General features: G+C 45.0%; 1 protein-coding gene across 5 annotated transcripts in view; it reads right to left on the bottom strand.

The window, feature by feature from the left end:
* Positions 1-27211, bottom strand: part of Iml1 (GATOR complex protein Iml1) — a 376817-nt gene that overhangs the window by 101927 nt on the left and 247679 nt on the right. For all 5 annotated transcript variants that reach the window (XM_076201722.1, XM_076201726.1, XM_076201724.1 and 2 more), the window contains one exon: positions 2344-2439. In XM_076201722.1, coding sequence (XP_076057837.1) covers positions 2344-2439 — 96 coding nt within the window. The remainder of the gene's footprint in view (positions 1-2343; positions 2440-27211) is intronic.

Raw genomic sequence — 27211 nt, 5'->3', positions numbered from 1 at the left:
ATGAAGTCTTAGTATTTTTACCAAAGTCCTTTTTCAAGCCAGAGTCATCAACTGGGGGTTTTACTTTTGCTGAGTCAATAGCGTCAAGATTAGGATTGGCAATACTAGGAGAGGGATCGGGGGGTTTAGGAGGAGGATCAGGTAGTGGTGGAGGTTTAGAATATTCAGTTTGAACAGCCGCCATGATCATGTATATCTATGAGGCCACACCATATATTAGGAAAGAAAGATAAATGCATAGAAGAAGATACTGCATTTGCCTGATGCCTCAAGCAATAAAAGAAAAGTTTCTGCAGAGTCGGGAAGTTCCAGAAACGACTATTTACACATGCAGGGCCTCGGAGGTGAGTTAGAGACTTTGTCAACCCGGGGTTTGTCCTCTTTTGTTTTGTCCCATTTAGGATGGGTCCAGCGTAGTCACTCTGCATGTGTACTGGATAGGGAGAAAGGAAGTCGGCAGCCTAGTACCTACCTCACAAACATGGATTCCCCAGTCGGTGGGCTTTCGGCCCTCGCAGGGAGTAGTGACCTCGCGGTATAAATCCCAACTTGACTGGGTTCAGACATGTAGCTTGGGAGGCACCAAGATACCAGAACCTTCCTTAACAAGTATTAGAGAGAAAAAGGATGGTGGTACTCCCCAAGGCAGACGTAGCTCCTCTTGGGGATCGGTGCCACCTGCATGACTTACCCACACCAGACACCTCAGAAATACAAATCTCTTCCTATGCAGACGACATAACAATCACATGCACACATCGTAACACAGACAAAGCTGTAGAAATAATCCAGCCATACCTTGATACACTCAACACAACACATGGTTCATCACAGACTCAAAATAGCTCCAACCAAATCTACAGCAACACTTCTCACCAACTGGACAAAGGAACACAAATACATACCTCATCTCTACATCAACAACACTCTAATACCACACACAAACACACTGAAAATTCTTGGTGTACCATACGATACATCCATGTCTTTCAAACAACACATCACAAACATAAAAAACAAATGCACACCAAGACTTAACACACTTAAGTCAATCACTGGAACAACATTTGGACAAAACAAAGAAACTAATGCAACAATATACAAACAATGCATACGCTCAGTGATGAATTATGCGAGTCCTGCATGGGCTCCTAATCTCAGTGAGACACACCACAACACCCTTCAAATCATACAAAACAAAGCCCTAAAAACAATTACAGGCTGCACAAATACAACACCTACAGACCATTTACACCATGAAACAAAAGTCCTCAAAGTCAAGGACCACCTTGACATGAGAGGCACACAAACACTTGCTGCAGCCACCACAAACACATCACACCTGCTACACTACATAGCAGAACACCCACACACACCAAGAAACATTAAAACAACACCCAAAGACCTGTATCACACACAGATACTCTCTTCCCTTCCTCCACAACCACCAAATACCAGCCTCCGGAAACATATTCATAATCATATCACTCACCGCTCCATTAACACACTGAAAGACAACACACTGCTGCATGCCAGACCCCCTGATATCCACCCTTCTGAATCCTCTCTCCAACGAAAGGACAGAATCCACTTGGCCAGACTGCGGTGCGGCCACCACCCAGCAATTCTAAGCTACCAGAAGAGGCTGGATGACCGCATTGTGAACAGCTGCCCAGGATGTAACACTTCACCCCATACCATACAACACATAATGGAAGACTGCATTATACACAATCATGCATGCAAACAACACAATATACACTCTATAAAGGATTTGTGGGAAAACCCAGTTTCCTTGGGGAGACGGGACTGCTCGGACAGACAGTCTAGGGAACGACAATAACAACAACAAGTATTAGAGAAAAATGGTGAAAAAGGAGAGTAGGGTAGCAAATATGAAGGGTAGGGATAGGGGAATTCACAAAGGAGAAGGGTGAGGGACCCCCTACCTATTCATGGTTGCACCTGGCTGGCACAGCTCAGCCTGTCCTTGCTATAACTCTAGTCCATAGGGACATCCCAAAACAATCACTAAAGTACTGTCACCATGCAGTCAGTACCCCAATATGGCTATACCCCAGTATATAAAGTAATAACCATTAATAATATCTAGTATAAAGAAACACTGCTTCTGACCCAGGGCGATGGGCAGGGTGCAGGGATGACCCGTCATCCAGGAGGTGCTTAGATGAGAGGGAGGGTGGGAGGGGTGTGGAGTGTATTTAGGGATGAAATGGGTGGGAGTGTTTTTATGCCTTTCCCTTTTTGGCTACCTCCCTTGGAAGGGGGAAAAAGCCTTGGTATATGTATGTATGTATGTATGTATAAAGAAACAATTCTTACCTAACTTCCTTGCTGGTATAGTAGGCAACTCTGACAACAAGTATGGAGGAAGCTCATGGTCCTTGGCTTGTACAGGAGCATTGGTGGTAGTAGTACCTGAAAGACAATAAAGGATTTCTACATTTAGTACAATTAAGTTATAAGAACATAAGTCGTTTTTAATTTTGCTTCACAGTGCTATTCTCACCTTCACATTAACTTTTTTTAGCTGATATAAAAACTTTAACAACTTTAACAAATCTTCCTTATTCTTATTTGTCACAAACAATTTCTATCACTGACATCACAACAATATCTGAGTTCTTTCTTTTCATTGAGAGTCTCCTCTTATCTATGACTTGGACTCTAAAAAAAGTAAAAGCAAATTAGGTTTGTGGTACATGATCTTCCACTTCTAAAGCCAAATTGTTTAGGGTTTATTATTTTATTTTCCTCCAAGTGTTTGTTCTTTCTATTTCTCATGACTTTTTCACATATTTTTGCTACTATGCTTGTAAGGGATACTGGTCTGAAATTTGTAGGGTCTTCCCTATTTCCTCCTTTGTATATTGGTACTATATTTGCATCTTTCCAATCTTGCGGTACCTTTCTTTCTTTGAGTGAGGAGTCTATTATCTTGTATAGTTTGTCTGACAATTTGTCTATACACTCTTTCAGTATCCAATTTGCAATTCCATCTGGTCCATGCAATTTCCTGATATCTATGTTTTTTTTTTATTTGATCTCTTATTTCTTTTTGTGTTACCTTTATTTCTTCCATTTTGGGTGATCTTTCTTGTTTTCTATCTTCCCAAAATTGTGAGCTCTCAATTGTAAAAACTGACCTGAAGTGTCTGACCATGACTTCTGCCATTTCTGTATCATCTATATATTCTTTATCTCCTTCACACAATTTCGCTATTTCGTGTTTATCCTTTAGTTTTTCATTTATATATCTGTAAAAGAGTTTGGGTTGATCCTTACATTTGTCTATCTTTTTCATAATTTCTTTTTTCTTTCCTGCGTAAATTCATATATTCATTCCTAAGTTTTATATATTTTTATCTTTTTTTCTTTTAGGAATTTCCCCTGTGGGGCTACAAGGAGAAGGATGCCTAGTCCCAATCCCCGTCCCTTTCTTCTCGCCTCTTACGATCTAAGTGGGAATACTTGGTGGCAGTATTCTTTTCCCCCACCACAGGGAATTCCCCCATCACAGAAAAGGAATACTCAGAGAAATGGTACAGGACAGCAACAAGGGGTTGGAGGACAGCATAACGGATAATGTGGATGAAGGTGAAACTGGGGAAGGAGATGTGGGTCTTTGTAAGTGCATATGGGCCTGGCAGTGAGAAGAGTGTAGAAGAAAGGGAGGCCTTTTGGATAGATTTAAATGAGTGCATAGAGGATTTGGGAAGAAATGTCACTGTGATAGTACTGGGAGACCTTAATGCTAGGGTGGGAAATGGTCCAATCAATGGAGTGGTTGGGAAATGTGGAGTTCCAGGAAAGAATCATAGTGGAGAGTTGATGGTGGAAATGTGTCTAGAAAGAGAGTTGATGATAGCAAATACAGTGTTTTGGAAGAAAGTCAAGCATAAGTACACATGGGAGAGGGTGGTGGAGGGAAGGGTGGTAGATAGAGTGCTAATGGATTATGTAGTGGTAAATAGGATTATGATAGGAAGAGTTAAGGATGTACATGTGCTAAGGGGAGAGGGTGGGGGAATATCAGATCATTTTTTGGTGGAAGGTAAGTTGAAAGTGGAGGATAGATGGAGGAAGAGGAAAGGGACAAAAGGTAGGGAGGTTCTTAGAGTGAACTCTTTGAATGAAAAGGAAAAGGAGAAGGAGTACGGAAAGAAGCTGAAGGAGGAGTGGGAGGGAGTAAAGGGTAGAGTAGAGCTGGGTGTGGAGGAGGAATGGGGATGGTTCAAGGAGGGAGTCATAAAGTGTGCAAGGATGGTGTGTGGAACAAGAAGGACAGGGGGAAATAGAAGAAAGGGTAGTGAATGGTGGGATGAGGAAACAAAAAAGATTGTAGAAGAGAAGAAGTGAGCTTTCACAGATTGGTTACAAAATAGGACGAGGGAGTCATATGAGAGGTACAAAGAAAAGAAAAGAGAAGTAAAGCAAAAGGTAAAGGTTGCAAAGAGGAGAGCAGATGTGAAATGGGGTAAGAGTTTGACAGAAAATTTTGAAAGTAATAAAAAGATGTTTTGGAAAGAAATTAAGAGAGGAAGAGGAGGCGAATCAAGTAGAGAAGAAAAGCTAAAAGGTGCAGATGGAGAGATGATAATGGAAGAGAAGGCAGTAAGGGGAAGATGGGCAGAATATTTTAGGGAGTTGCTAAATGTGAAGGAGGATAGGGAAGGAAAGATTGCTGCAGTGGGAAGTGCGAAGAAAATGAGAGTGATGAATGAGGAGAATGGAGGAGAAATAAGGAAGGATGAGGTGAAGGCAGTTGTTAAGATGATGAAAGCAGGTAAGGCACCTGGTCTGGATGGATGCCATGTGGAATGTCTGAAAAAGGGAGGTACAGTGATGGTGGACTGGTTGGTGAGGTTATTTAATGTTTGTTGGAGAGAGGGTAGAGTGCCGGAGGACTGGAGGAGTGCCTGAATAGTTCCTCTTTACAAGGGAAAAGGGGACAAGTGTGAATGTAGTAGTTTCAGAGGGATTTGCTTGTTGAGTGTAGTTGGGAAGGCTTATGGGAGGATCTTAATTGAGAGGATTAGGAGAGGAACAGAAGGAGTAATTGGTGAGGAACAGTGTGGATTTAGGACAGGTAGAGGTTGTGTAGATCAGATCTTTGTGGTAAGACAGATATGTGAGAAAGCTATAGGAAAGGGAAAGGATGTTTTTTGGGCCTTTATGGATCTGGAAAAGGCTTATGATAGGGTAGACAGAAAGGCACTGTCGGAGGTTATGCAGATATACGGGATAGGAGGAAAGCTTCTGGGAGCTGTCAAGAGTTTTTATGAGAATAGTAGAGCTTATGTCAGGATTGGGAATGGAGAGAGTGAGTGGTTCGAGGTAAAGGTGGGACTTCATCAAGGATGCGTTATGTTGCCCTGGCTGTTCAACTTATACATGGATGGGGTGGTGCGAGAGGTAAATGCAAAGGTAGTGGGCAAGGGATTGGAGATGGTTAAAGAAAATGGAGAAAAGTGGGAGGTGAGCCAGCTGTTGTTTGCAGACGACACTGCGCTTGTGGCAGGATCGGAGGAGGGATTGAGGAAGTTGGTGACAGGTTGGGAGAGTATGAGATAGAAGAAAGCTAAAGATAAATGTGGGTAAAAGTAAGGTGATGAGATGTACAAGGGGTGAAAGTGGCAGTAGACTGGAAGTGAGCATTAAGGGAGAGCGACTGGAGGAAGTGGATAGTTTTAGATACTTGGGTGCAAATGTGGCAGGGAAAGGTGGAGTGAAAGTGGAGGTAGAATGTAGATTGAGAGAAGCGAGTAAATGCTTTGGTGGATTAAAAAGTGTAATGAGGAATAGACATTTGGGAATGGATGCTAAGAGGAGACTGTATGAAGGAGTGATTGTGCCAACAGCACTGTATGGGGCAGAAACGTGGAACATAAGAGAAGAAGAGAGAAGGAGTTTGAATGTGTTTGAGATGAGGTGTCTGAGAAGTATGATGGGGGTTACTAGGCTAGATAGAGTGAGAAATGAGGAGGTGAGGAGGAGAACAGGGGTGGAAAAGGAGCTGGGAGATAGGGTTGATGAAAGAATATTAGGATGGTTTGGACACATGGTAAGAATGAGTGAAGAAAGACTAGTAAAAGAGGTGTGGAAGGCAGATGTGGAGGGAGTGAACATGAGGGGACTTCCTAGGATGAGATGGATGGATGGGGTGAAGGGGGCTTTGGGGAAGAGGGGAATGTCTGTTGAGGAAGGACGGGAGAGGACAGAAGACAGGGGTGAATGGAGAATGGTTGTATATGGATGATGTTGTGATAGCATGAGGTGGAATGGGCGGGTGGATGGGGGGTGAGGTAGTATGTGTGAGCAAAATTTGACGCAGCCCGAAGGGATTTCTCCCCGTCTTCTCAATGAAGCGGCCTTGCTGTGGATGTGCTGTGTCTTGCGACACTGCTTCTGACCCAGGGCAGTGGACAAGGTGCAGGGATGACCCGTCATTCAGGAGGTGCTAAGATAAGAGGGAGGGTGGAGGGGTGTGGAGTGTATTCAGGGATGGAATGGGTGGGAATGATGTTATGCCTTTTTCTTTTCGGCTACCCCCCTTGTAAGGGGGAAAAAGCCTTGGTATATGTATGTATGTAAATTTTATATATATTTTCCATTTAGATGTTTTTTTTCTTTTTTTTTCCATTTTTTCCAGGCTTTGTCTCTTCTGTCTCTAGCCTCGCTGGACCTTTTGTTATACCTACACTTTATATAAATCTCTTTTTGTTTCTTTTTGGTATATATTTGTCAATTCCTTCATTGTACTTTTCTTTGAATATGTTCCAATTGTCTTCCATTTATGTTTTCTCTTTGGAAAATTTGTCCCAGTTAGTGTTTTGGACAAATTTTCTAAGTTTTTCAAAATCCATTTTATAGTACATTAATCTTCCTTCTCTATGCTTATTGTTTCTACTTACATTGTTCTGTTCTTTTAATTCAAACTTTATTAGTATATGGTCACTCTTTCCAATTGGTGTTTTGTGCTCCAATTAATTCACAATATCTGGTTCAGAAGTTAATATTAAGTCTAGTTTCGACAGTTCCTCATTGTTTCTATGTCTAGTATTTTCCTTAACCATTGAGTTAGGGTGTATTCGATGGTCATATCTGGTAGGATGTTGCTCCAATGATCCTCTCCCCTTTTACTATCATTTCTTCCCAGATTATATCATTTGCATTAAAATCCCCCATGATTACTATGTTTTCATCCTCTTTTACTAACTCATTTAGTGCATTCATTGTGTCTTCCAGTAATTTAGAATGTTTGCTATCCGACCAAGCCTGTGTTTTTGGTGGTACATACACTACAACAAATTTTCTGCCTTTCATCTTTTTGCTTACAATTTCGATCATAATTAGTTCTACATTGTCTTGGCATTCATTTATCTGTCACATTTAGACCCTTTTTGGTCAATATCATGACACCTCCCTGCTTTTCTGTACTATTTTTCACCCAATGGTTGTATAGACCTTGTCCCACTATGCTTGTTGATATATTTCCTTTCAGTTTTGTCTCCACAATTCCCATGATGTCAGTTTTTTCCATTTCTAGATGGTCATTTAGTTCATTGATTCCAGAGATCATGCCATCAATATTTGTGTATGCCACATTTAGTTTCATATTATCTTTCTTTTTTGGTTTAAGTTTCCATTTTTTTATGTACCATTTTTTCAGTCTCAAGTCCAGCACTCTCCAATTTTTTTTTTTTCCATCTCTGTTCTTTTCTCATTTCTGTCATTGGCTTCAATTCTGAGAGCTTTGTCTTTCTCTTTTTCCTCATCACTCATTTCCTTTTGTATCCATATATGTTTGAATTTCTCGCTGTTTGCCAATTTAACCGCTTTTGATAATATCTCCTCTGCTATCATTTGAGTTCTTAGTTTTATTTTCAGTGGTCTATGTTGTTTTTCTTTTGAATATTTGCCTATCCTGTGGATTTCATCGATTTCTTTATCGAGACTGTCCTTCATCCTGTATTTCTTTCAAAATTTCCTTAGCTATTTCCTTCTCCTCCTTTTCTCTCTGGTATCTATACATATCATGTTTTTCCTGGATACCATGGACCACAATGCACTTACCTTTGTCAACTGTATCTCTCACCCAATTTTCCTTTTCTTTAATCACTTTTATAACTGTTTCTTTTGTATTTTCCTCAATCTGTTTTTGTACTATTTCACTAGAGTATATATTTTTTATTTTCCTGTTCTTTTTTCCATTGATTTTTTATTTCAGTGAGGTCTATTTCTTTGATTGACTCTTCCACCTTTCTGGTCACTGCTTGTAACTGTTCTTTGACCTTTTACAATTCTTTATTTTTATTTTAGTCCTCATTTTTCATTCTTTCATTTTCTTTTTATAGGAATTCAATTTCACTCTTTAGGTCACCTAATTCTTTGATCGCTTGCTCATTACTCTTTCGCAATGTAATAATTTCTCTAAGATTCGCTCGATAATCTAATCTTAAGTCTATGATTTCTTCCATGAAATAATTTACTTCGCGATTCCTTAATGCATTACTATATCTAATATCTCTATGTCTAAGCTATTGCCTATTTCGCCTGGGTTTCTTTGAAATCCTGAAAAATGTAATTTTCGCAGGAAAATTAATTTTTCCCTGATACAAACCTGAGGTACTCCTTACACTAGGATACTCTCGCGTAGCGCGAATATTTCTACTGCGAAATTAAAATCCTCACTCTGTGGGTCTGGGCAACGCTTATCCTCAGTAAGGGGCCCCATTGGGGCAAGGGGGGGGGCCCTTGCCCTCCACCACAAGTCTCGCACACTATAACCATTCTCTGAGCCAGGTATGATTTAAGCACAAGGTTGTCAGGCAAGGAGAAGGAACTGTTTAGAGGGGTGGTTGAGGAGGGCCATTAAAGGTAAGGAGTACCTCAGGTTTGTATCAGGGAAAAATTAATTTTCCTGCGAAAATTACATTTGTTCCGAAGAATACAAACTCTTCGGTACTCCTTACACTAGGAGACTCGGACTTAGGAGGGAAGGAAGTTGTTATCTAGCCTGGGAAACCGCTGTAAGGAAAATCTAGTGTGCTAAGACTATGTTGACCAGACCCCTATACATTCCCCTCACTTTGAAGTGCACCCCTTTCTGTTCCCTGGAGTGGAGACAGAAAGGTTATAATCACTTTTGTACCACTGAAGGGCTTGAATTGATTCCCTTGGAATGCTAGAGAGCCCGCGGGTGAGGTAAGGGAATGTAAGAGTATGAGAAGGACTTTAGAAAGTTATCCCTGCAGTTGCCGAGCCAGAACCTGGACTGTCCGGGTCGGCTGTGTGCTCTTGAGGAGGGGTATATCATTTTCAGGACTTCTTGGGCGGCCACTATGGGGCCCAAAGATAAGTTCCCTAAAGATTCCCGCATAACTTCTTTGAGGTAAAAGGAAGTGAACGTATTCTGGCTTTTCCATATACCTGCTTGAAGAACCTGGTTGACTGACCGATTCTTTCTGATGACTAGGGAGGTCCCTACTGCCCTCAGGTCATGGGCAATCTGTGTGGTCCATGTCGCAGGCTCTGCGGATGACTTCCATTGTCCAGTAAGAAAAGGAATTCTTAGTGATGGGCTACCTTTAGTAGAGATGAACAACCACTTTAATTCTGGTCGAAGATGTTCGGTTCTCTTGAGGTAGGTCCGGATGGCTTGTACCGGGCATAGAACTGTTTCAGTCTATTCTCCCCCTGCAAATTCGTCTAAGGATGGAACACTAAAGGACCAGAATCTAGGGTCGGATTTGGCAGGATCTTTGTTTTGGCAATGAATTGAGGCATGAAAGTGAAGGAGACCTCTTTCCATCCTTTGGAATGGGCGACTCTATAAGAGATGGCATGTAACTCCCCTACTCTCTTGGAAGATGCCAGGGCTAGCAGAAAAAACTGTCCTCTAGGAGAGGTCCTTCAGATGTGCCTCTCGGAGAGGTTCGTAAGGGGGACCCCTCAGAGAGTTCAGGACTAATGCCACATCCCGCGGAGGAGAACTGATTTCCCTGGGGGGGGCATGATCTTTGAAGTGCCTGAAGAGCATGGAAATTTCCTGTGAAAGGGCTAGGACCATGCCCTTCAGAGAAAACACCTGATTTAGAGCTGCCCTATAGCTTTGTACTGCCGAGAGGGAGATCTTCCTGGACTTCCTGAGGACGTGGAAGGAGGCGATCTCAGGAATGGTGGCTCGAACTGGGACTAACTTCCTGGAGTGGCACCATTTGCAAAGGCGCATTTCCCTTGATAAAGGTTAGCTGAGGATGAGCAAATAGGAGCGGACATGTCCTCAACCACTTCTCTGGGAAAACCCTTCTTTAGGAGGATCTGGACCATAGTCTGAACGCGTGAAGATTGAGTGCTGAAGGGTTCTTGTGCCAAGGCCCGTTGATGGGTGGATACAGAAGATCTGGTCTTCCCTGAAGGGCCAGAGGCTCTTCTACTGCTAGCTCGAGGGCGTCCGGAAACCATGGGGCTTCAGGCCACCAAGGAGTGATCAAAGTCATCCGAAGGTAGGATGCGTGTCTTGCTCTGAGGTACCTTCTGGAGCAAGGGAAATGGTGGGAAAGCGTAGGAGTCCAGGTTGTCCCAACTGTGCAGAAGAGCGTTTTCTCCTGCTGTCAGAGGATCCAGGAAAGGGCTGAAATATTGGGAGTTGGTGATTCCATCTCATTGCAAAAAGGTCCACTAGAGGGGAGCCCCATTTGCTGAGGATGAAGTTCGCTACTTCTCGATAGAGGGACCATTCTGTGTTGATTATCTGATTCTTCCTGCCGAGGTGGTCCGCCCAGACATTCCTCTTCCCCGGGATGTAACGGGCTTTGAGTGACACCTGGAGATTCTTGGCTAGGTTGAGGATGTCCATCATCAGAAGGCATAGTTCCTGGGAGACTGTGCCCCCCTTGCTCGTTCAGGTAGGGTACTACCGAGGAGTTGTCCGACATTATGCCCACTACTTTTCCTGAGACTTGATCCTTGAAGTGACGGAGAGCCAGGAGTACTGCTTTCAACTCAAGCCAATTGATATGGGCTGTCCGCTCGACTGTGGACCAGGAACCGCTGATGTGATCGTCGTTGAGGTGGGCTCCCCAGCCCTCCTTGGAGGCATCGGAGAACAGGAGGACTTCGGGGGGAGATGGGCCGAGGGGCATCCCCATGAGAAGGTTGCATGGGCCTTCCACCAGAGAAGAGAATCCTTGACTTCTTCGGTGAGGGAGATGTGTTGTAGGGGTTCTCCCTCTTGCGGGGCCCACTGAGACTTGAGGAGCCACTGTAGCGGTCGCATTCTTTGTCTACTCCAGGGGATTAATTTCTATATGGAGGCCATATGGCCCAGGAGGATTTGGCATTGTGTAGCCGTCAGGAACCTGGTCGATAGTGCCTGTGCAACTAGAGAAGCGAGATTCGGGATCCCCTTTCCTACTAGGAAGGATTCCATTAGGGAGGAGTCCAGGACCATACCCAGGTACGTGACTCTCTGTTCTGGTAAGAAATCTGACTTTTCCGGGTTGACTACTGTGCCCAATTTCAGGACAAAGGTTAGGACCATTCTCAGGTGTTCTGGCATAGCTGGGCGGAATGCATCTTGGAGGTCCAGCGACACCATGAAGTTCCCTTCCCTGATAGACGCCCTTACGGACTCTGGGGAGGCCATTCGGAACTTTGTCAGGGAAAAGGAACTTGTTGAGTGGAGACAAATAGATGACTGGTCTCCACACCCCTGTTGTCTTTTCTACTAGGAATAGCCGTGAGAAGAACCCTGGGTCCGGAGTCGAGACTTCCACTAAAGTTCCTGTCTGGAGCAAAACGGAGGATTCCTCCGCTAGGGCCCGCCCGCGAGCCGAGTCCGGGTGGAAGCTGCTGACTTGGATGGGATAGAGGGAGAGGTTTGGGACAGTGGAAAAGGGAAGACAATAGCCCGTCTTAATGACTCAGTAGGTCCAGTCTTCCGCCCCGGCCTCTTCCCATGCTCTCCAGTAGAGGGAGAGGCAACCCCCTATCCTGTGCAGAGGGGCTGGCGAATTCCTAGGAGTCCTGTGGGGGAGTCCGGAGCCTCTATAATGTTTGCGTCTAGGATCTCGGAGTCCACCATATCCGGGGGAATCAGCGTGTGGGTGAGCATAAATCTCCCTGAGGAGGGGGTCACTGGGGTCCCCGAGGATGGTGTATCTCCTGCGGGACTCGAAGTTGGCCCAGGACGTTGAGAGACAGGAAACCTGATGCTTCAGGGCTCTGCTCGCGCTTGCCAAAAAGCCTGGAGGTCGCATTCTTCCTGGGGTTGTAGTGCGGGTAAGAACCCCCACGCCGAGGCAAGGAGGCGTTCTAGCCAGGAGTTCACCGCCAGGGACAGAGCCAGTGATTGAAGGTGGTTGCTGACTTCCCTGCCAGAGAGGAGGACGTTTCGTCTGCGCAGCGACTCGGCGTCCGCCTTAACCAGCTCTGGTAACCTCGCCGGGATCGAGGCTGCTCCGAGGGTTGACCCCGATGGGGTGTAGAAGCGCTTCTGGTGTTCCAATGGGACCGGAAGCCAACGCGTCTTCTCGGTCGTCCTTGTTGCGAGAGCGTCGGAGGCCTGGGCCATGGCTCTCGCCGTCTGCGTACTCCATGGAAGGTGGAGGGGAGGAGGCTGGGCTTTCTGAGAGTTGGCCGTCATGAAGATGTCAGACTCGAATGTGGCTTCCTCTTCTTTCGGGTGGCCCAGTCGATTCGCCCTCCGAACCCTCGCGAGGACGTCCGAGAAGGAAGGTGGGACCACCATCGAGGATTCCGACTGGGAAACGGGAGGGGAAAGGGAGCGTGGCCCCCCCCCCCTACGGAGCTGTGGACATCGTCGTCGGCGTAGGAGGGGTCGGGACGGGCAGAGAGGAACCTCACGCTACCATCCCGGTCACTGATGGGTACAGAGGGGGGCCGAGCAAGTGGAAGATGGTCGAGGGGGGCCCTTGGGGGCGGTGACTCCTCACGAGCTTCCGTGCGGTGCACGAACCGCGCTTGAGAAGCGCGGAAAAATTCCCGTTGGGCCTCCATCTGTTCCTTCAACGTAGTGACGAGTGAACAGAGTGGGGAGGAGGTCCGGGGAATGTCCGCTTGAGTCCCGCCTGGGTGCGGATGGTCCGGGAGACGCCAATGGGAGACTGCCTCCTCTGGACGAAGCCGAGTCACCCACGACGAACGCGCGCGTGGGCACATCTCGGGCTTCCTGCCCACCGGGCATAGAAAGGGTTCCGGCGATGACCCGGCTCGTCTGACGACGGGTGGAAGGTGAACGTGGGGGCCACCCGAGGAGGAGAAGAGGCCGACGCGCTCCGAATCTCCGAACTCGGCTCCTTTGTCCGTGGGGGGGCGGAGCCGCCGGCAGCGTCGCGGGGCCGGTGGACGCATCCGGGAAAAATCTCGTACCCGGGGGGGTTCGCGGGGGCCAGCGCGTGCCCGTCGTAGCTAACCACCCTGTGGGCAGGAACAGGAGACAAGTGGCCTGAGACTGACTCGGGGCGGCTATTGTACAACCTTTCCGTTTACTACGCTTAGGAGGGGGGAGACAACTGCCCGCGTCCTCCGCCGACGTAGCATGCCTTCTCCTTGTGTCGGGTGAGGGGGGAAGCCATCTAGAAACACCGCGTCTGCAACCTCGTCCCTGATCTCTGTCCCTGTGAGCAAAGGGCATGGAAAGGGCACCGTTGATCACCCAGCTCTTCCTACGGTGGGTGTTGTGCGTACAGCGGGATTCCTGAGTAGAAGAGACTAAGGGGCTCTTTGCCCCCCCCCCTTTGTCCGTGCCGGCGTCGAGTTTCGGGGGCAGCCGCAAGCGACCACATCCGGGAAAAATGTCATACAGGAACGGTAGCTAGCGGTGGCTTGACGCGCATGTCCGACTACGCTAACCGTCCTTTGTTGAAGGAAGAGGACAACTTGGCCTGAGAATGACTCGAAGTGGCGTTGTACCACCTTCCTGGCGACTGTTGAGTTTCCGGGATGGGCGAGGGCAAACCGCAAGCGACCTCATCCGGGAAAAGCTCGTACAGGAACGGTAGCTAGCGGTGGCTTGACGCGCATGTCCGACTACGCTAACCGTCCTTTGTTGAAGGAAGAGGACAACTTGGCCTGAGAATGACTCGAAGTGGCGTTGTACCACCTTCCTGGCGACTGTTGAGTTTCTGGGATGGGCGAGGGCAAGCCGCAAGCGACCTCATCCGGGAAAAGCTCGTACAGGAACGGTAGCTAGAGGTGGCCTGAGGCGCATGTCCATCTACGCTAACCGTCCAGGTTTAAAGGAATAAAGGACAACTTGGCTGCCTGTCTACTACGCCGTGGAGGAGGGAGAGAATTGCTCGTCTCCTCCGAAGCCGTAGGCCGCCTTCCCCAGTTTTTGGGGGGGTGAAGAGGGAAGCCATTTTCTATGGCCATTTTCTATGCGGCGAAACCACAACAATACTGGAACCAGATTCCATACTTACAGTGAAGGGTAGGATACCCGGTGGCGGTTAAGGGAATAATACAGGGAATGGAGAAGCACTTAAAATTCCAGGACACAGGATGGCGTAGGGAAAACCCCGATGAAATTGAAGGACGACGAACTCCTTAGCGTCCTTAGAGTGAGCTGGCGACAATCGAAGCGGATTGCTTGATTTTCGGCACCGACGTAAACATGGAGAGATGTTAACGCGGTCACTACTGCGAAGAGAATGGTTATAGTGTGCGAGACTTGTGGTGGAGGGCAAGGGCCCCCCCCCCTTGCCCCAATGGGGCCCCTTACTGAGGATAAGCGTTGCCCAGACCCACAGAGTGAGGATTTTAATTTCGCAGTAGAAATATTCGCGCTACGCGAGAGTATCCTAGTGTAAGGAGTACCGAAGAGTTTGTATTCTTCGGAACAAACTCTTATTTTCCCACCTTTAATTTTTCCTTGGTGTGTCTATGAGACTGTCTCTTGGGGATCACACCTCTTGGGCTCTCCACTATACTTATGTCTAATACTCTCTTTGTTGGTTCATTTGTTATTTTTTCTTCTTTCTCTTTCTCCATTATGCCAAAACTATACCCACTTCAAGAACTGGAAAACTTTACTGGTTACCATAGCCTACTCATTGTGTACAATGAGAACAATAGGTTTCCTTTTGTTTTCATATGTATGAGTTCTTTTCTTTCAGCAGTGGTTCACTGCTTCACTGAAAGCATTACATTCCTGTATTTCTTTTGTTTGTTTTTTCTTTTCTTTTTTACTACTCTTTGAAATATTTGGATAAAAACTTCTTCCTTGGTCATTTCCTTACAGAAGCCAATTAATCTACTACCCTGGTTCTCTCTTAGAGGAGACAACAGGAAATGGACTAGTCACATTTCCAGCCATCCTGTGATGAAATTCTGAGATGGTGTCTGGAGTCAGTGTAGAACATTATATTGTCAGTTGCCAGGCAGATTTTGTGGTGGTAAATCAAACTAAGAAATAATTCCCAAGACAAATGAGAATTACGTTTGCATTCCCGCATTCAAGTCACCACTTTGCAATTAAATAGTATTAGGTATGAGGAAGCTCGCTGACCGTCCTAGCCTCCCAATAGGGGGGAGTGTGTGACGTTAAACCATATCATCATCATCATTGGCTGCATGTTATTATGGCAGAGTAGCATGCAGTTGGTACTTTGGGGTCTATATGGGGTGCCCCTATGGACCAGAGCCACACATCATTTTGTCTGTGATAGAGGAAAACTCTGTTCATAGAGAAATGATGACACTTTCATACTATGACTGTCCCTCTGTTATGCTGTCCCCCAACACTTGTTACTGTCCTGTACCATTTCTCTGAATAATCATTTCCTTTTTTTGCCTACCCTGTGGTGGGGGAAGAGAATGCTACCACCAAGTCTTTCCACTCGAGTCATAAGAGGCGACAAACAATGGGACGGGGGATGGGATTAGGAGTCCTACTACCTGTAGCCCCAAAAGGGGACATTCCTAAAAATGGTAAAGGCATAAGAGGGTCTGGGAGTTTTCCAACCAGTACCCTAAGGTTTGGGTCTTTTAATGTGCGTGGATGTGGTACAGATGAGACTATAAGGGAAGAGATAGGTAGTATGTTTGTGAGAGGAAAGATGGATGTGCTGGTTTTGAGTGAAACTAAAATGAATGGGAAGGGCGAGTGTGAGTTTGGGAGTGTAGCTGGGAGGTACTCCGGAATGAAGAGGGGACGAGGGAGAGAAGGGGTGGCTATACTAGTAAGTGAAGAGATAAGCAAGCGTGTAGTTGAGTGGAAGGAGGTTTCATCAAGGTTGATGTGGATGAAGGTGAGGCTGGGGAGGGAGATGTGGGTTTTTGTAAATGTGTATGGGCCTGGTAGTGAGAAGAGCATAGAGGAAAGGGAGGGATTAGGAAGAAATCTCAATGTAGTTGTTTTAGGAGACCTTAATGCTAGGGTAGGAAACAAACCAATAGATGGAGTGATTGGGAAGTATGGAGTTGCAGGTAAAAATCGTAGTGGAGAATTGATGGTGGAGATGTGTCTGGAAAGAGAGTTGATGATAGCAAATACAGTGTTCAGGAAGAAAGTCAAGTAAAAGTACACATGGGAGAGGGTGGTGGATGGGTGGTAGATAGAGCGTTAATATAGTGGTGACCAGGAGTACGGTAGGATGAGTTAACCTCATCCATACGGTGATGCCTACGTAGGCGTCATGAGGAGCAAGTGGGTATACGAGGATGCCAATGTTGGCGTCTTGATTATATTTATTGTAGTCTTACCTGCGTGACCCACATACTCTGAAAACTGGCTTCATCATATTTTCTATGGTTATTAAAATTCACGGGTGAAAGAGAATGAGCGATAGAGCAGTGACTTTATTTTCTATAATGCGAGTATTATGACGCAACATTGCACGTCTGGCAGCTAATGCTGCCAGATGAGCGATGTGGCCCATATTGAAGGGGTTAAGGATGTACATGTTCTAAGGGGAGAGTGTGGGGGAATATCAGATCGTTTTATGGTGGAAGGTAAATTGAGAGTGGAGAATAAGTGGAGAAAGAGGAAAAAGGCAGAAGGTAGGGAGGTACTTAGAATGAACTGCTTAAATAAGAAAGAAAAGGAAAATGAGCATAAGAAGCTGAGAGAGGAGTGGGAGGGAGTGATGGATAGAGTAGAACTAGGTCTAGGAGTGGAGGAGGAATGGGGATGGTTCAAGAAGGGAGTCATAAGGTGTGCAAAGATGGTGTGTGGAACAAGGAGGGTGGAAGGAAATAGAAGGAAGGGTAGTGAGTGGTGGAATGAGGAAGCAAAGAAGGGTGTAGAAGAGAAGAAGTAGGCTTTCACAGATTGGCTACAAATTAGGACGAGGGAATCTTATGAGAGGTACAAAGTAAAGAGAAGTGAATTTAAGCATAAGATAAAGGAAGCAAAAAGGAGAGCAGATGTGAAATGGGTAAGAGTATGACAGAAATTTTTTTTTAGTAATAAAAAAGATGTTTTGGAAAGAAATTAAAAGAGGAAGAGGAGGTGAATCAAGTAGAGAGGAGGGGGTAAAAGGTGCAGATGGAGAGATGATAATGGAATAGAAGGCAATGAGAGGAAGGTCTGAAGAATGTCTGAAGAAAGGAGGTATAGTTATGGTGGACTGGCTGGTGAGGTTATCTAATATTTGTTTAAGAGAGGGTAGAGTGCTGGAGGACTGGAGGAGTGCCTGTATACATACATATATCAAGGCTTTTTCCCTCTTACAAGGGAGGTAGCCAAAAAGAAAAAGGCATAATATCATTCCCATCCATTCCATCCCTGAATACACTCCACACCCCTCCACCCTCCCTCATATCTTAGCACCTCCTGGATGACGGGTCATCCCTGCACCTTGTCCACTGCCCTGGGTCAGAAGCAGTGTCGCAAGACACAGCACATCCACAGCAAGGTCGCTTCATTAAATCGGCGACCCCCCCTCTCTGTACCCCCATGCATAAAAGAAAAGACGGGGAAAAATCCCTTTGGGCTGCGTCAAATTTTGCTCACACATACTACCTCACCCCCCATCCCCCCATACTACCTCACCCCCCATCCCCCCATACTACCTCACCCCCCATCCCCCCATACTACCTCACCCCCCATCCCCCCATACTACCTCACCCCCCATCCCCCCATACTACCTCACCCCCCATCCCCATCCCCCATACTACCTCACCCCCCATCCCCCCGCCTGTATAGTTCCGCTTTACAAGGGAGAGGGGGGACAGATTTTTGTGGTAAGACAAATATGTGAGAAAGCTATAGGAAAAGTTAAGGATGTTTTTTGGGCTTTTATGAATTTGGAAAAGGTTTACGACAGTGTAGACAGGAAGGCACTGTGGGAGGTACTGCAGACATATGGGATTGGAGGAAAGCTGTTAAGAGCAGTCAAGAGTTTTTACGAGAGTAGTAGAGCTTGTGTTAGAATTAAAAATGGAGAGTGAATGGTTTGAGGTAAAGGTAAGACTTCATCAGGGATGTGTTATGTCGCCCTGGCTGTTCAATCTATACATAGATGGGGTGGTGCAAGAGGTGAATGCAAGGGTAGTGGGTCAGGGGTTGGAGATGATTAAAGTAAATGGAGAAAAGTGGGAAATAAGCCAGTTGTTGTTTGCTGATGATATTGCACTTGTAGCAGGATCAGAGGAGGGATTGAGGAAGTTTGTGACAGAGTTTGAGAAGGTGTGTGAAAGGACACTGAAGATAAATGTGGGCAAAAGTAAGGTGATGAGATATACAGGGGGAGAGAGTTACAGTAGGCTGGAAGTGAGCATTAAGGGTGAGAGACTGGAGGAAGGAAAGGAAGGAGTGGGGGAGGAGGTAGAATGTAGATTGAGAGAAGCAATTAAATGCCTTGGTGGATTAAAAAATGTAATGAGAAATAGACATCTGGGAATGGATGTTAAGAGGAGGTTATATTTACCTAGTTGTATTTTGCAGGGGGAGCTATGCTCGTGTTGTCCCGCCATTGTATCTCTCAGTGTCTAGTTTGCTTTTAAACTTGTGAATGGTTTTTGCGCTTACTATTTCATTATCCAGTTTGTTCCAAGTGTCCAAAACTCTATGTGGAAAACTGTTTTTCTTCAGTTCTCTTCTATAGTTATGTTTTCTTAATTTCCTTCCATGTCCTCTTGTGTTTCTCTTGTCCCAGTTTAGTAATTCTTCTCTATCAAGTATCTCTGTGCCTTTCATGATTCTGTAGATGGTCAGTAGGTCTCCTCTCTCTCTTCTTTCCTCCAGTGTCGGTAGCTCCAGTTTAGCCATCTCTCCTCGTATGATAGGTTTGCAAGTGCAGGTGCCATTTTTGTAGCTGCTCTTTGGATTCTTTCTATTTTCTTTATGTTCTTTTTGGTACTGGGGGACCACAATGTCGCCGCATACTCTAGTCTAGGCCTTATCAATGTAACCAAATTTTTTTTTATCATGTCTTTGTCCAGGTAAGCAAAAGCCACTTTTATTGATCTTAGCAAGTTGTAAGTCTTCCCGACAATTTTGTTAATCTGTGTGTCATAGGACAAGTCGTTTGTCATAATAACTCCCAAGTCTTTTTCGGATCCTACTTTCTTTACAGGGGGAAATAGAAGAAAGGGTTGTGAATGGTGGGATGAGGAAACAAAGAAGGTTGTAGAAGAGAAGAAGCGAGCATTCACAGATTGGTTACAAAAGAGGATGGGGGAGTCATATGAGACGTACAAAGAAAAGAAAAGAGAAGTAAAGCAAAAGGTAAAGGAGGCAAAGAGGAGAGCAGATGTGAAATGGGGTAGGAGTATGACAGAAAATTTTGAAAGTAATAAAAAGATGTTTTGGAAAGAAATTAAGAGAGGAAGAGGAGGCGAATCAAGTAGGGAAGAAAAGGTAAAAGGTACAGATGGAGAGATGATAATGGAAGAGATGGCAGTAAGGGGAAGATGGGCAGAATATTTTAGGGAGTTGCTAAATGTGAAGGAGGATAGGGAAGGAAAGATAGCTGCAGTGGGAAATGCAAAGAAAATGAGTGATGAGTGAGGAGAATGGAGGAGAAATAGGGAAGGATGAGGTGAAGGCAGTTGTAAAGATGATGAAAGCAGGTAAGGCACCTGGTCTGGATGGATGCCATGCAGAATGTCTGAAAAAGGGAGGTTCAGTGATGGTGGACTGGTTGGTGAGGTTATTTAATGTTTGCTGGAGAGAGGGTAGAGTACCGGAGGACTGGAGAAGTGCCTGTATAGTTCCTCTTTACAAGGGAAAAGGGGACAAGTTTGAATGTAGTAGTTTCAGAGGGATTAGCCTGTTAAGTGTAGTAGGGAAGGCTTATGGGAGGATCTTAATTGAGAGGATTAGGAGAGGAACAGAGGGAGTAATTGGTGAGGAACAGTGTGGTTTTAGGACAGGTAGAGGTTGTGTAGATCAGATCTTTGTGGTAAGACAGATATGTGAGAAAGCTATAGGAAAGGGGAAGGATGTTTTTTGGGCTTTTATGGATCTGGAAAAGGCTTATGATAGGGTAGACAGAAAGGCACTGTGGGAGGTTATGCAGATTTATGGGATAGGAGGAAAGCTTTTGGGAGCTGTCAAGAGTTTTTATGAGAGTAGTAGAGCTTGTGTCAGGATTAGAAATGGAGAGAGTGAGTGGTTTGAAGTAAAGGTGGGACTTCGTCAAGGATGCGTTATGTCGCCCTGGCTGTTCAACTTATACATGGATGGGGTGGTGCGAGAGGTGAATGATAGGGTAGTGGGTCAGGGATTGGAGATGGTTAAAGAAAATGGAGAAAAGTGGGAGGTGAGCCACCTGTTGTTTGCGGACGACACTGCGCTTGTGGCAGGGTCAGAGGAGGGATTGAGGAAGCTGGTGGCAGAGTTTGGGAGAGTATGTGATAGAAGAAAGCTAAAGATAAATGTGGGTAAAAGTAAGGTGATGAGATGTACAAGGGGTGAAAGTGGCAGTAGACTGGAAGTGAACATTAAGGGAGAGCGACTGGAGGAAGTGGATAGTTTTAGATACTTGGGTGCAAGTGTAGCAGGAAAAGGTGGAGTGAAGGTGGAGGTAGAATGTAGATTGAGAGAAGCGTGTAAATGCCTTGGTGAATTAAAGAGTGTAATGAGGAATAGACATTTGGGAATGGATGCGAAGAGGAGACTGTATGAAGGAGTGATTGTGCCAACAGCACTGTATGGGGCAGAAACGTGGAACATAAGAGAAGAAGAGAGAAGGAGTTTGAATGTGTTTGAGATGAGGTGTCTGAGAAGTATGGTGGGGGTTACTAGGCTGGATAGAGTGAGAAATGAGGAGGTGAGGAGGAGAACAGGGGTGAAGAAGGATTTGGGAGATAGGGTTGATGAAAGAATATTAGGATGGTTTGGACACATGGAAAGAGTGAGTGAAGAAAGACTAGTAAAAGAGGTATGGAAGGCAGATGTGGAGGGAGTGAACATGAGGGGACGTCCTAGGATGAGGTGGATGGATGGGGTGAAGGGGGCTTTGGGGAAGAGGGGAATGTCTGTTGAGGAAGGAAGGGAGAGGACGGAAGACAGAGGTGAGTGGAGAATGGTTGTATATGGATGATGTTGTGATTGCATGAGGAGGAATGGGCGGGGGGTGGGGGGGGGTAGTATGTGTGAGTAAATTTTGATGCAGCCCGAAGGGATTTCTCCCCGTCCTCTCCTTATATGCAAGGGGGGACGGAGAGGGAGGGTCGCCGATTAAATGAAGCGGCCTTGCTGTGGATGTGCTGTGTCTTGCGACACTGCTTCTGACCCAGGGCGGTGGGCAGGGTGCAGGGATGACCCGTCATCCAGGAGGTGCTCAGATGAGAGGGAGGGTGGGAGGGGTGTGGAGTGTATTTAGGGATGAAATGGGTGGGAGTGTTTTTATGCCTTTCCCTTTTTGGCTACCTCCCTTGGAAGGGGGAAAAATCCTTGGTATATGTATGTATGTATGTACTTTCTTTACTTCCTTGGTTCCAATTGTATAATTTCTTGATATTCTGTTTTTGCTTTTTCCAAACTCCATTATGCTACACTTCTTAGTATTAAAATCCACTTCCCATTTCTGACTCCTGTTCCATACCCTATTCAGATCTTCTTGCAGTGCTTCACAGTCCTTATCAGTTTCTACTTTCCTTAACAGTTTGGCGTCATCAGCAAAGAAGCTCATGTAACAGTTCACGCCCTCGTCCATATCATTCATATAGATAGCAAACATTATTGGAGCCAGTACAGATCCTTGCGGTACTCCACTGATCACCTCTTTCCAATCTGAATATTTTTCTCTGAGTACTACTCTCATCTTTCTTCCAGTCAGGAAGTCATCCAACCATTTTAGTAGGTTCCCTTGTATTCCTCCTATGTGTTCCAGTTTTTTTTGTAGTTTTCTGTGTGGTCTTTGTCAAATGCTTTTTGCAAGTCTAGGAATGCACAATCAGCCCATCCGTTTCTTTCTTACACTATTAGTCTTGAGTAGAAGCATATCAAGTTTGTGGTGCATGATCTACCTTGTCTGAACCCAAATTGTCTTGGGTTTAATATGTTGTTATCTTCCAGGTGTTTTACCGATCTATTCTTGATGATTTTCTCACAAATTTTGGCTATAGTGCTTGTTAGTGATACTGGTCTATAGTTGGTGGGTTCTTCCTTGTTTCCTCCTTTATATATTGGTACAATGTTAGCATTTTTTCATATGAAGGAGTGATTGTGCCAACAGCACTGTATGGGGCAGAAACATGGAACATAGGAGAGGAAGAGAAAAGGAGTTTGAATGTGTTTGAGATGAGATGTCTGAGAAGTATGATAGGGGTTACTAGGCTAGATAGAGTGAGAAATGAGGAGGTGAGGAGGAGAACAGGGGTGGAAAGGGAGCTGGGAGATAGGATTGATGAAAGAGTATTAGGATGGTTTGGACACATGGAAAGAATGAGTGAAGAAAAATTAGTAAAAGGGGTGTGGAAGGCAGAGGTGGAAGGAGTGAATATGAGGGGGCATCCTAGGGTGAGATGGATGGATGTGGTGAAAGGGGCATTACAAAAGAGAGGAATGTCTGGTGAAGATCGATGGGAGAGTTCAGAAGATAGAGGTGAATGGAGAAGGGTTGTGTATAGATGATGCTGTGATGCATGAGGGGGAGTGGGTGGGGGATAGGGGGTGAGGAAGTATGTATGAGAAAAAAAAATTGACGCAGCCCGAAGGGATTTCTCCCTGTCTTCTCCTTTTTTGCATGAGGGGACGGAGAGGGGGGGTTGCCAAATTTATGAAGCGGCCTTGCTGTGGATGTGCTGTGTCTTGCGACACTGCTTCTGACCCAAGGCAGTGGACAGGATGCAGGCATGACCCGTCATCCAGAATGTGCTAAGATAAGAGGGAGGGAGGAGGGTGGAAGGGAGTGAAATATGTAAGGAATGGAATGGGTGGGAGTGGTTTCTATATCTTTTTCCTTTTTGGCTACCCCCCCCCTGTGTAAGGGGGAAAAAGCCTTTGGTATATATATGTATGTGTATGTATTGGAAAATGATGACCTGAATGCGGGCATGCCAATGTAATTCTCATTTGTCTTAGGAATTATTTCTTAGTTTGATGAAGTATAGAATTTGGTGGTCTATTGCAAAGTGCTTGTTTTGTGACCTGAGTATTTACCTAGTTGTATTTGCCTAGTCGTATTTTATGGGATGAGAGCTATGCCCGTTTTTATATCTCTCCACATCCAATTTATTCTTGAACTCGTGTATAGTTCTGGCATTCACTGTTTCACTTTTTTTTTAGGTCTCTTCTGTAACTGTCCTTCTTTAGCTTTTTATTGTGTCCTCTTGTTTCTCTCGTCCCATTTCAATAGGTCATCTCTATCGACAACTTCCTTCCCTTTCATAATTCTAAAGATGGTCAACAGGTCGCCTCTTTCCCTTTTCTGCTCCAATGTTGACAGCTGTAATTTCTTCAATCTTTTTTCATATGTCAAATTTGATAGTGTGGGTGCTGTCTTTGTCGCTGCTCTTTGGATTCTTTCTAATTTCTTTGTATTTTTCTTTGCTTGGTGCCCACATTGATATAGCATATTCTAGTTTTGGTCTTATCAATGTAGTAATTATTTTCTTAACCATCTCTTCATCCATGTAGTCGAAGGCCACTTTCATTGATTTGAATATGTTGTAAGTCTCCAAATAGTTTATTTACATGTTTGTCAGGTGTCAAGTCACTTAAGATGATTACTCCTAGGTCCCTCTCTAAGTTTACTTTCTTTACTTCTTTGTTTCCAATCGTATATTTTCCCAAAACTCTGTTTTTGCCTCTTCCAAATTCCATTAATCTACATTTCTTGATGTTGAAGTTCATCTCGTACTTCTGGCTCCATTCCCATACTTTATCCAGGTCATCTTGTAGCGATCTGGAATCTTCTTCTGTTTTCACTATCTGAGTAATTTGGCATCATCGGCAAAAATTTTATGTAACAATTTACTCCTTTGTCCATATCATTCATGGTAAGGCACCTGGTCTGGATGGATGCCATGCAGAATGTTTAAAAAAAGGAGGTAAAGTGATGGTGGACTGGCTGGTGAGGTTATTTAATGTTTGCTGGAGAGAGGGTAGAGTGCTGGAGGACTGGAGGAGTGCCTGTATAGTTCCACTTTACAAGGGAAAAGGGGACAAGTGTGAATGTAGTAGTTTCAGAGGGATTAGCTTGTTAAGTGTAGTTGGGAAGGCTTATGGGAGGATCTTGATTGAGAGGATTAGGAGAGGAACAGAGGGAGTAATTGGTGAGGAACAGTGTGGATTTAGGACAGGTAGAGGTTGTGTGGTAAGACAGATATGTGAGAAAGCTATAGGAAAGGGGAAGGATGTTTTTTGGGCCTTTATGGACCTGGAAAAGGCTTACGACAGGGTACAGAGAAAGGCACTGTGGGAGGTTTTGAGCATATACGGGATAGGAGGAAAGCTTCTAGGAGCTGTCAAGAGTTTTTATGAGAGTAGTAGAGCTTGTGTCAGGATTAGAAATGGAGAGAGTGAGTGGTTCGAGGTAAAGGTGGGACTTCGTCAAGGATGTGTAATGTCGCCCTGGCTGTTCAACTTATACATGGATGGGGTAGTGCGAGAGGTAAATGCAAGGGTAGTGGGTCAGGGATTGGAGATGGTTAAAGAAAATGGAGAAAAGTGGGAGGTGAGCCAGTTGTAGTTTGCGGACGACACTGCGCTTGTGGCAGGATTGGAGGAGGGATTGAGGAAGTTAGTGACAGAGTTTGGGAGAGTATGTGATAGAAGAAAGCTAAAGATAAATGTGGGTAAAGGTAAGGTGAGGGGTGAAAGTGGCAGTAGACTGGAAGTGAGCATTAAGGGAGAGGGACTGGAGGAAGTGGATAGTTTTAGATACTTGGGTGCAAATGTGGCAGGAAAAGGTGGAGTGAAGGTGGAGGTAGAATGTAGATTGAGAGAAGCGAGTAAATGCCTTGGTGGATTAAAAAGTGTAATGAGGAATAGACATTTGGGAATGGATGCTAAGAGGAGACTGTATGAAGGAGTGATTGTGCCAACAGCACTGTATGGGGCAGAAACATGGAACATAAGAGAGGAAGAGAAAAGGAGTTTGAATGTGTTTGAGATGAGGTGTCTGAGAAGTATGATGGGGGTTACTAGGCTGGATAGAGTGAGAAATGAGGAGGTGAGGAGGAGAACAGGGGTGGAAAGGGAGTTGGGAGATAGGGTTGATGAAAGAGTGTTAGGATGGTTTGGACACATAGAAAGAATGAGTGAAGAAAGACTAGTAAAAGAGGTATGGAAGGCAGATGTGGAGGGAGTGAACATGAGGGGACGTCCTAGGATGGGATAGATGGATGGGGTAAAGGGGGCTTTGGGGAAGAGGGGAATGTCTGTTGAGGAAGGACGGGAGAGGACAGAAGACAGGGGTGAATGGAGAATGGTTGTATGTGGATGATGTTATGATGCATGAGGTGGAATGGCTGGGGGGGATGAGGTAGTATGTGTGAGCAAAATTTGACGCAGCCTGAAGGGATTCCTCCCCGTCTTCTCCTTTTATGCAATGGGAGGACGGAGAGGGGGGGTCGCCGATTTAATGAAGCGGCCTTGCTGTGGATGTGCTGTGTCTTGTGACACTGCTTCTGACCCAGGGCAGTGGACAAGGTGCAGGGATGACCCGTCATCTAGGAGGAGCTCAGATAAGAGGGAGGGTGGAGGGGTGTGGAGTGTATTCAGGGATGGAATGGGTGGGAATGATTTTATGGCTTTTCCTTTTTGGCTACCTCCCTTATAAGGGGGAAAAAGCCTTGGTATATGTATGTATTTGGCAAATATTAAAGGAGCCAAAACAGAGCCTTGTGGGATGCCACTTTTTACATCTTCCCATTTCGAACTTTTGTCTCTAAGTACCACTCTCATTTTTCTCCCAGTTAAGAAGTCCTTCACCCATTTCAATAGTTTACCTTGAATACCTCCTATTTTTTCAATTTTACTTATTAATTTTTTGTGAGGTACCTTGTCAAAAGCTTTCTGCAGATCCAGGAAGGCAAAGTCTGCCCATCCATCTCTTTTTTGTATTATCTCAATTTGTCTCGAGTAAAGGCAGATTAGATTTGTGGTGCACGATCTTCCACTTCTTAAACCAAATTGTTTGGGATTTATTATTTTATTTTCTTCCAAGTGTTTGGTCCATCTGTTCCTGATAATATTTTCACATATTTTTGCTACTGTGCTTGTGAGGGGACACCAGTCTAAAGTTTGTAGGATCTTCTCTGTTTCCTCCTTTGTATATTGGTACTATGTTTGCATCTTTCCAATCTTGCAGTACCTTTCCCTCCTTTAATGAGAAGTCTATTATCTTGTGTAGTTTATCTGTCAGTCCGTCTATACACTCTTTCTATATCCAATTTGCAATTTCATCTGGTCCGTGCAACTTTCTGATATCTAGGCTTTTTATTTGGTATCTTATTTCCCTCTGTGTTATTTTCATTTCCTTCATCATGGGTGAACTTTCTAGTTGTTCGTCCTCCCAGGGTTGTGAGCTATCATTTGTAAAAACAGACCTGAAGTGTCTGATCATAACTTCTGCCATTTCATCTATGTACTCTTTATCTCCTTCACGCAATTTTACTATATCATGCTTATCCTTCAGTTTGTCGTTTATATATATGTAAAAGTTTTGGTTGATCCTTACGTTTGTCTATGATATCTCTTTCATACTCTCTTTTTTCTTTCCTGCATATGTTTACATATTCATTTCTAAGTTTTTTATATGTTTGC

The sequence above is a fragment of the Oratosquilla oratoria genome, chromosome 18 (genome assembly GCF_046742065.1).
Source record: "Oratosquilla oratoria isolate Oo_2021 chromosome 18, ASM4674206v1, whole genome shotgun sequence".
Classification (NCBI taxonomy): Eukaryota; Metazoa; Arthropoda; class Malacostraca; order Stomatopoda; family Squillidae; genus Oratosquilla; species Oratosquilla oratoria.
The sequence above is the reverse complement of the archived record's forward strand: the minus strand, read 5'-3'. Positions and strand labels throughout refer to the sequence as shown.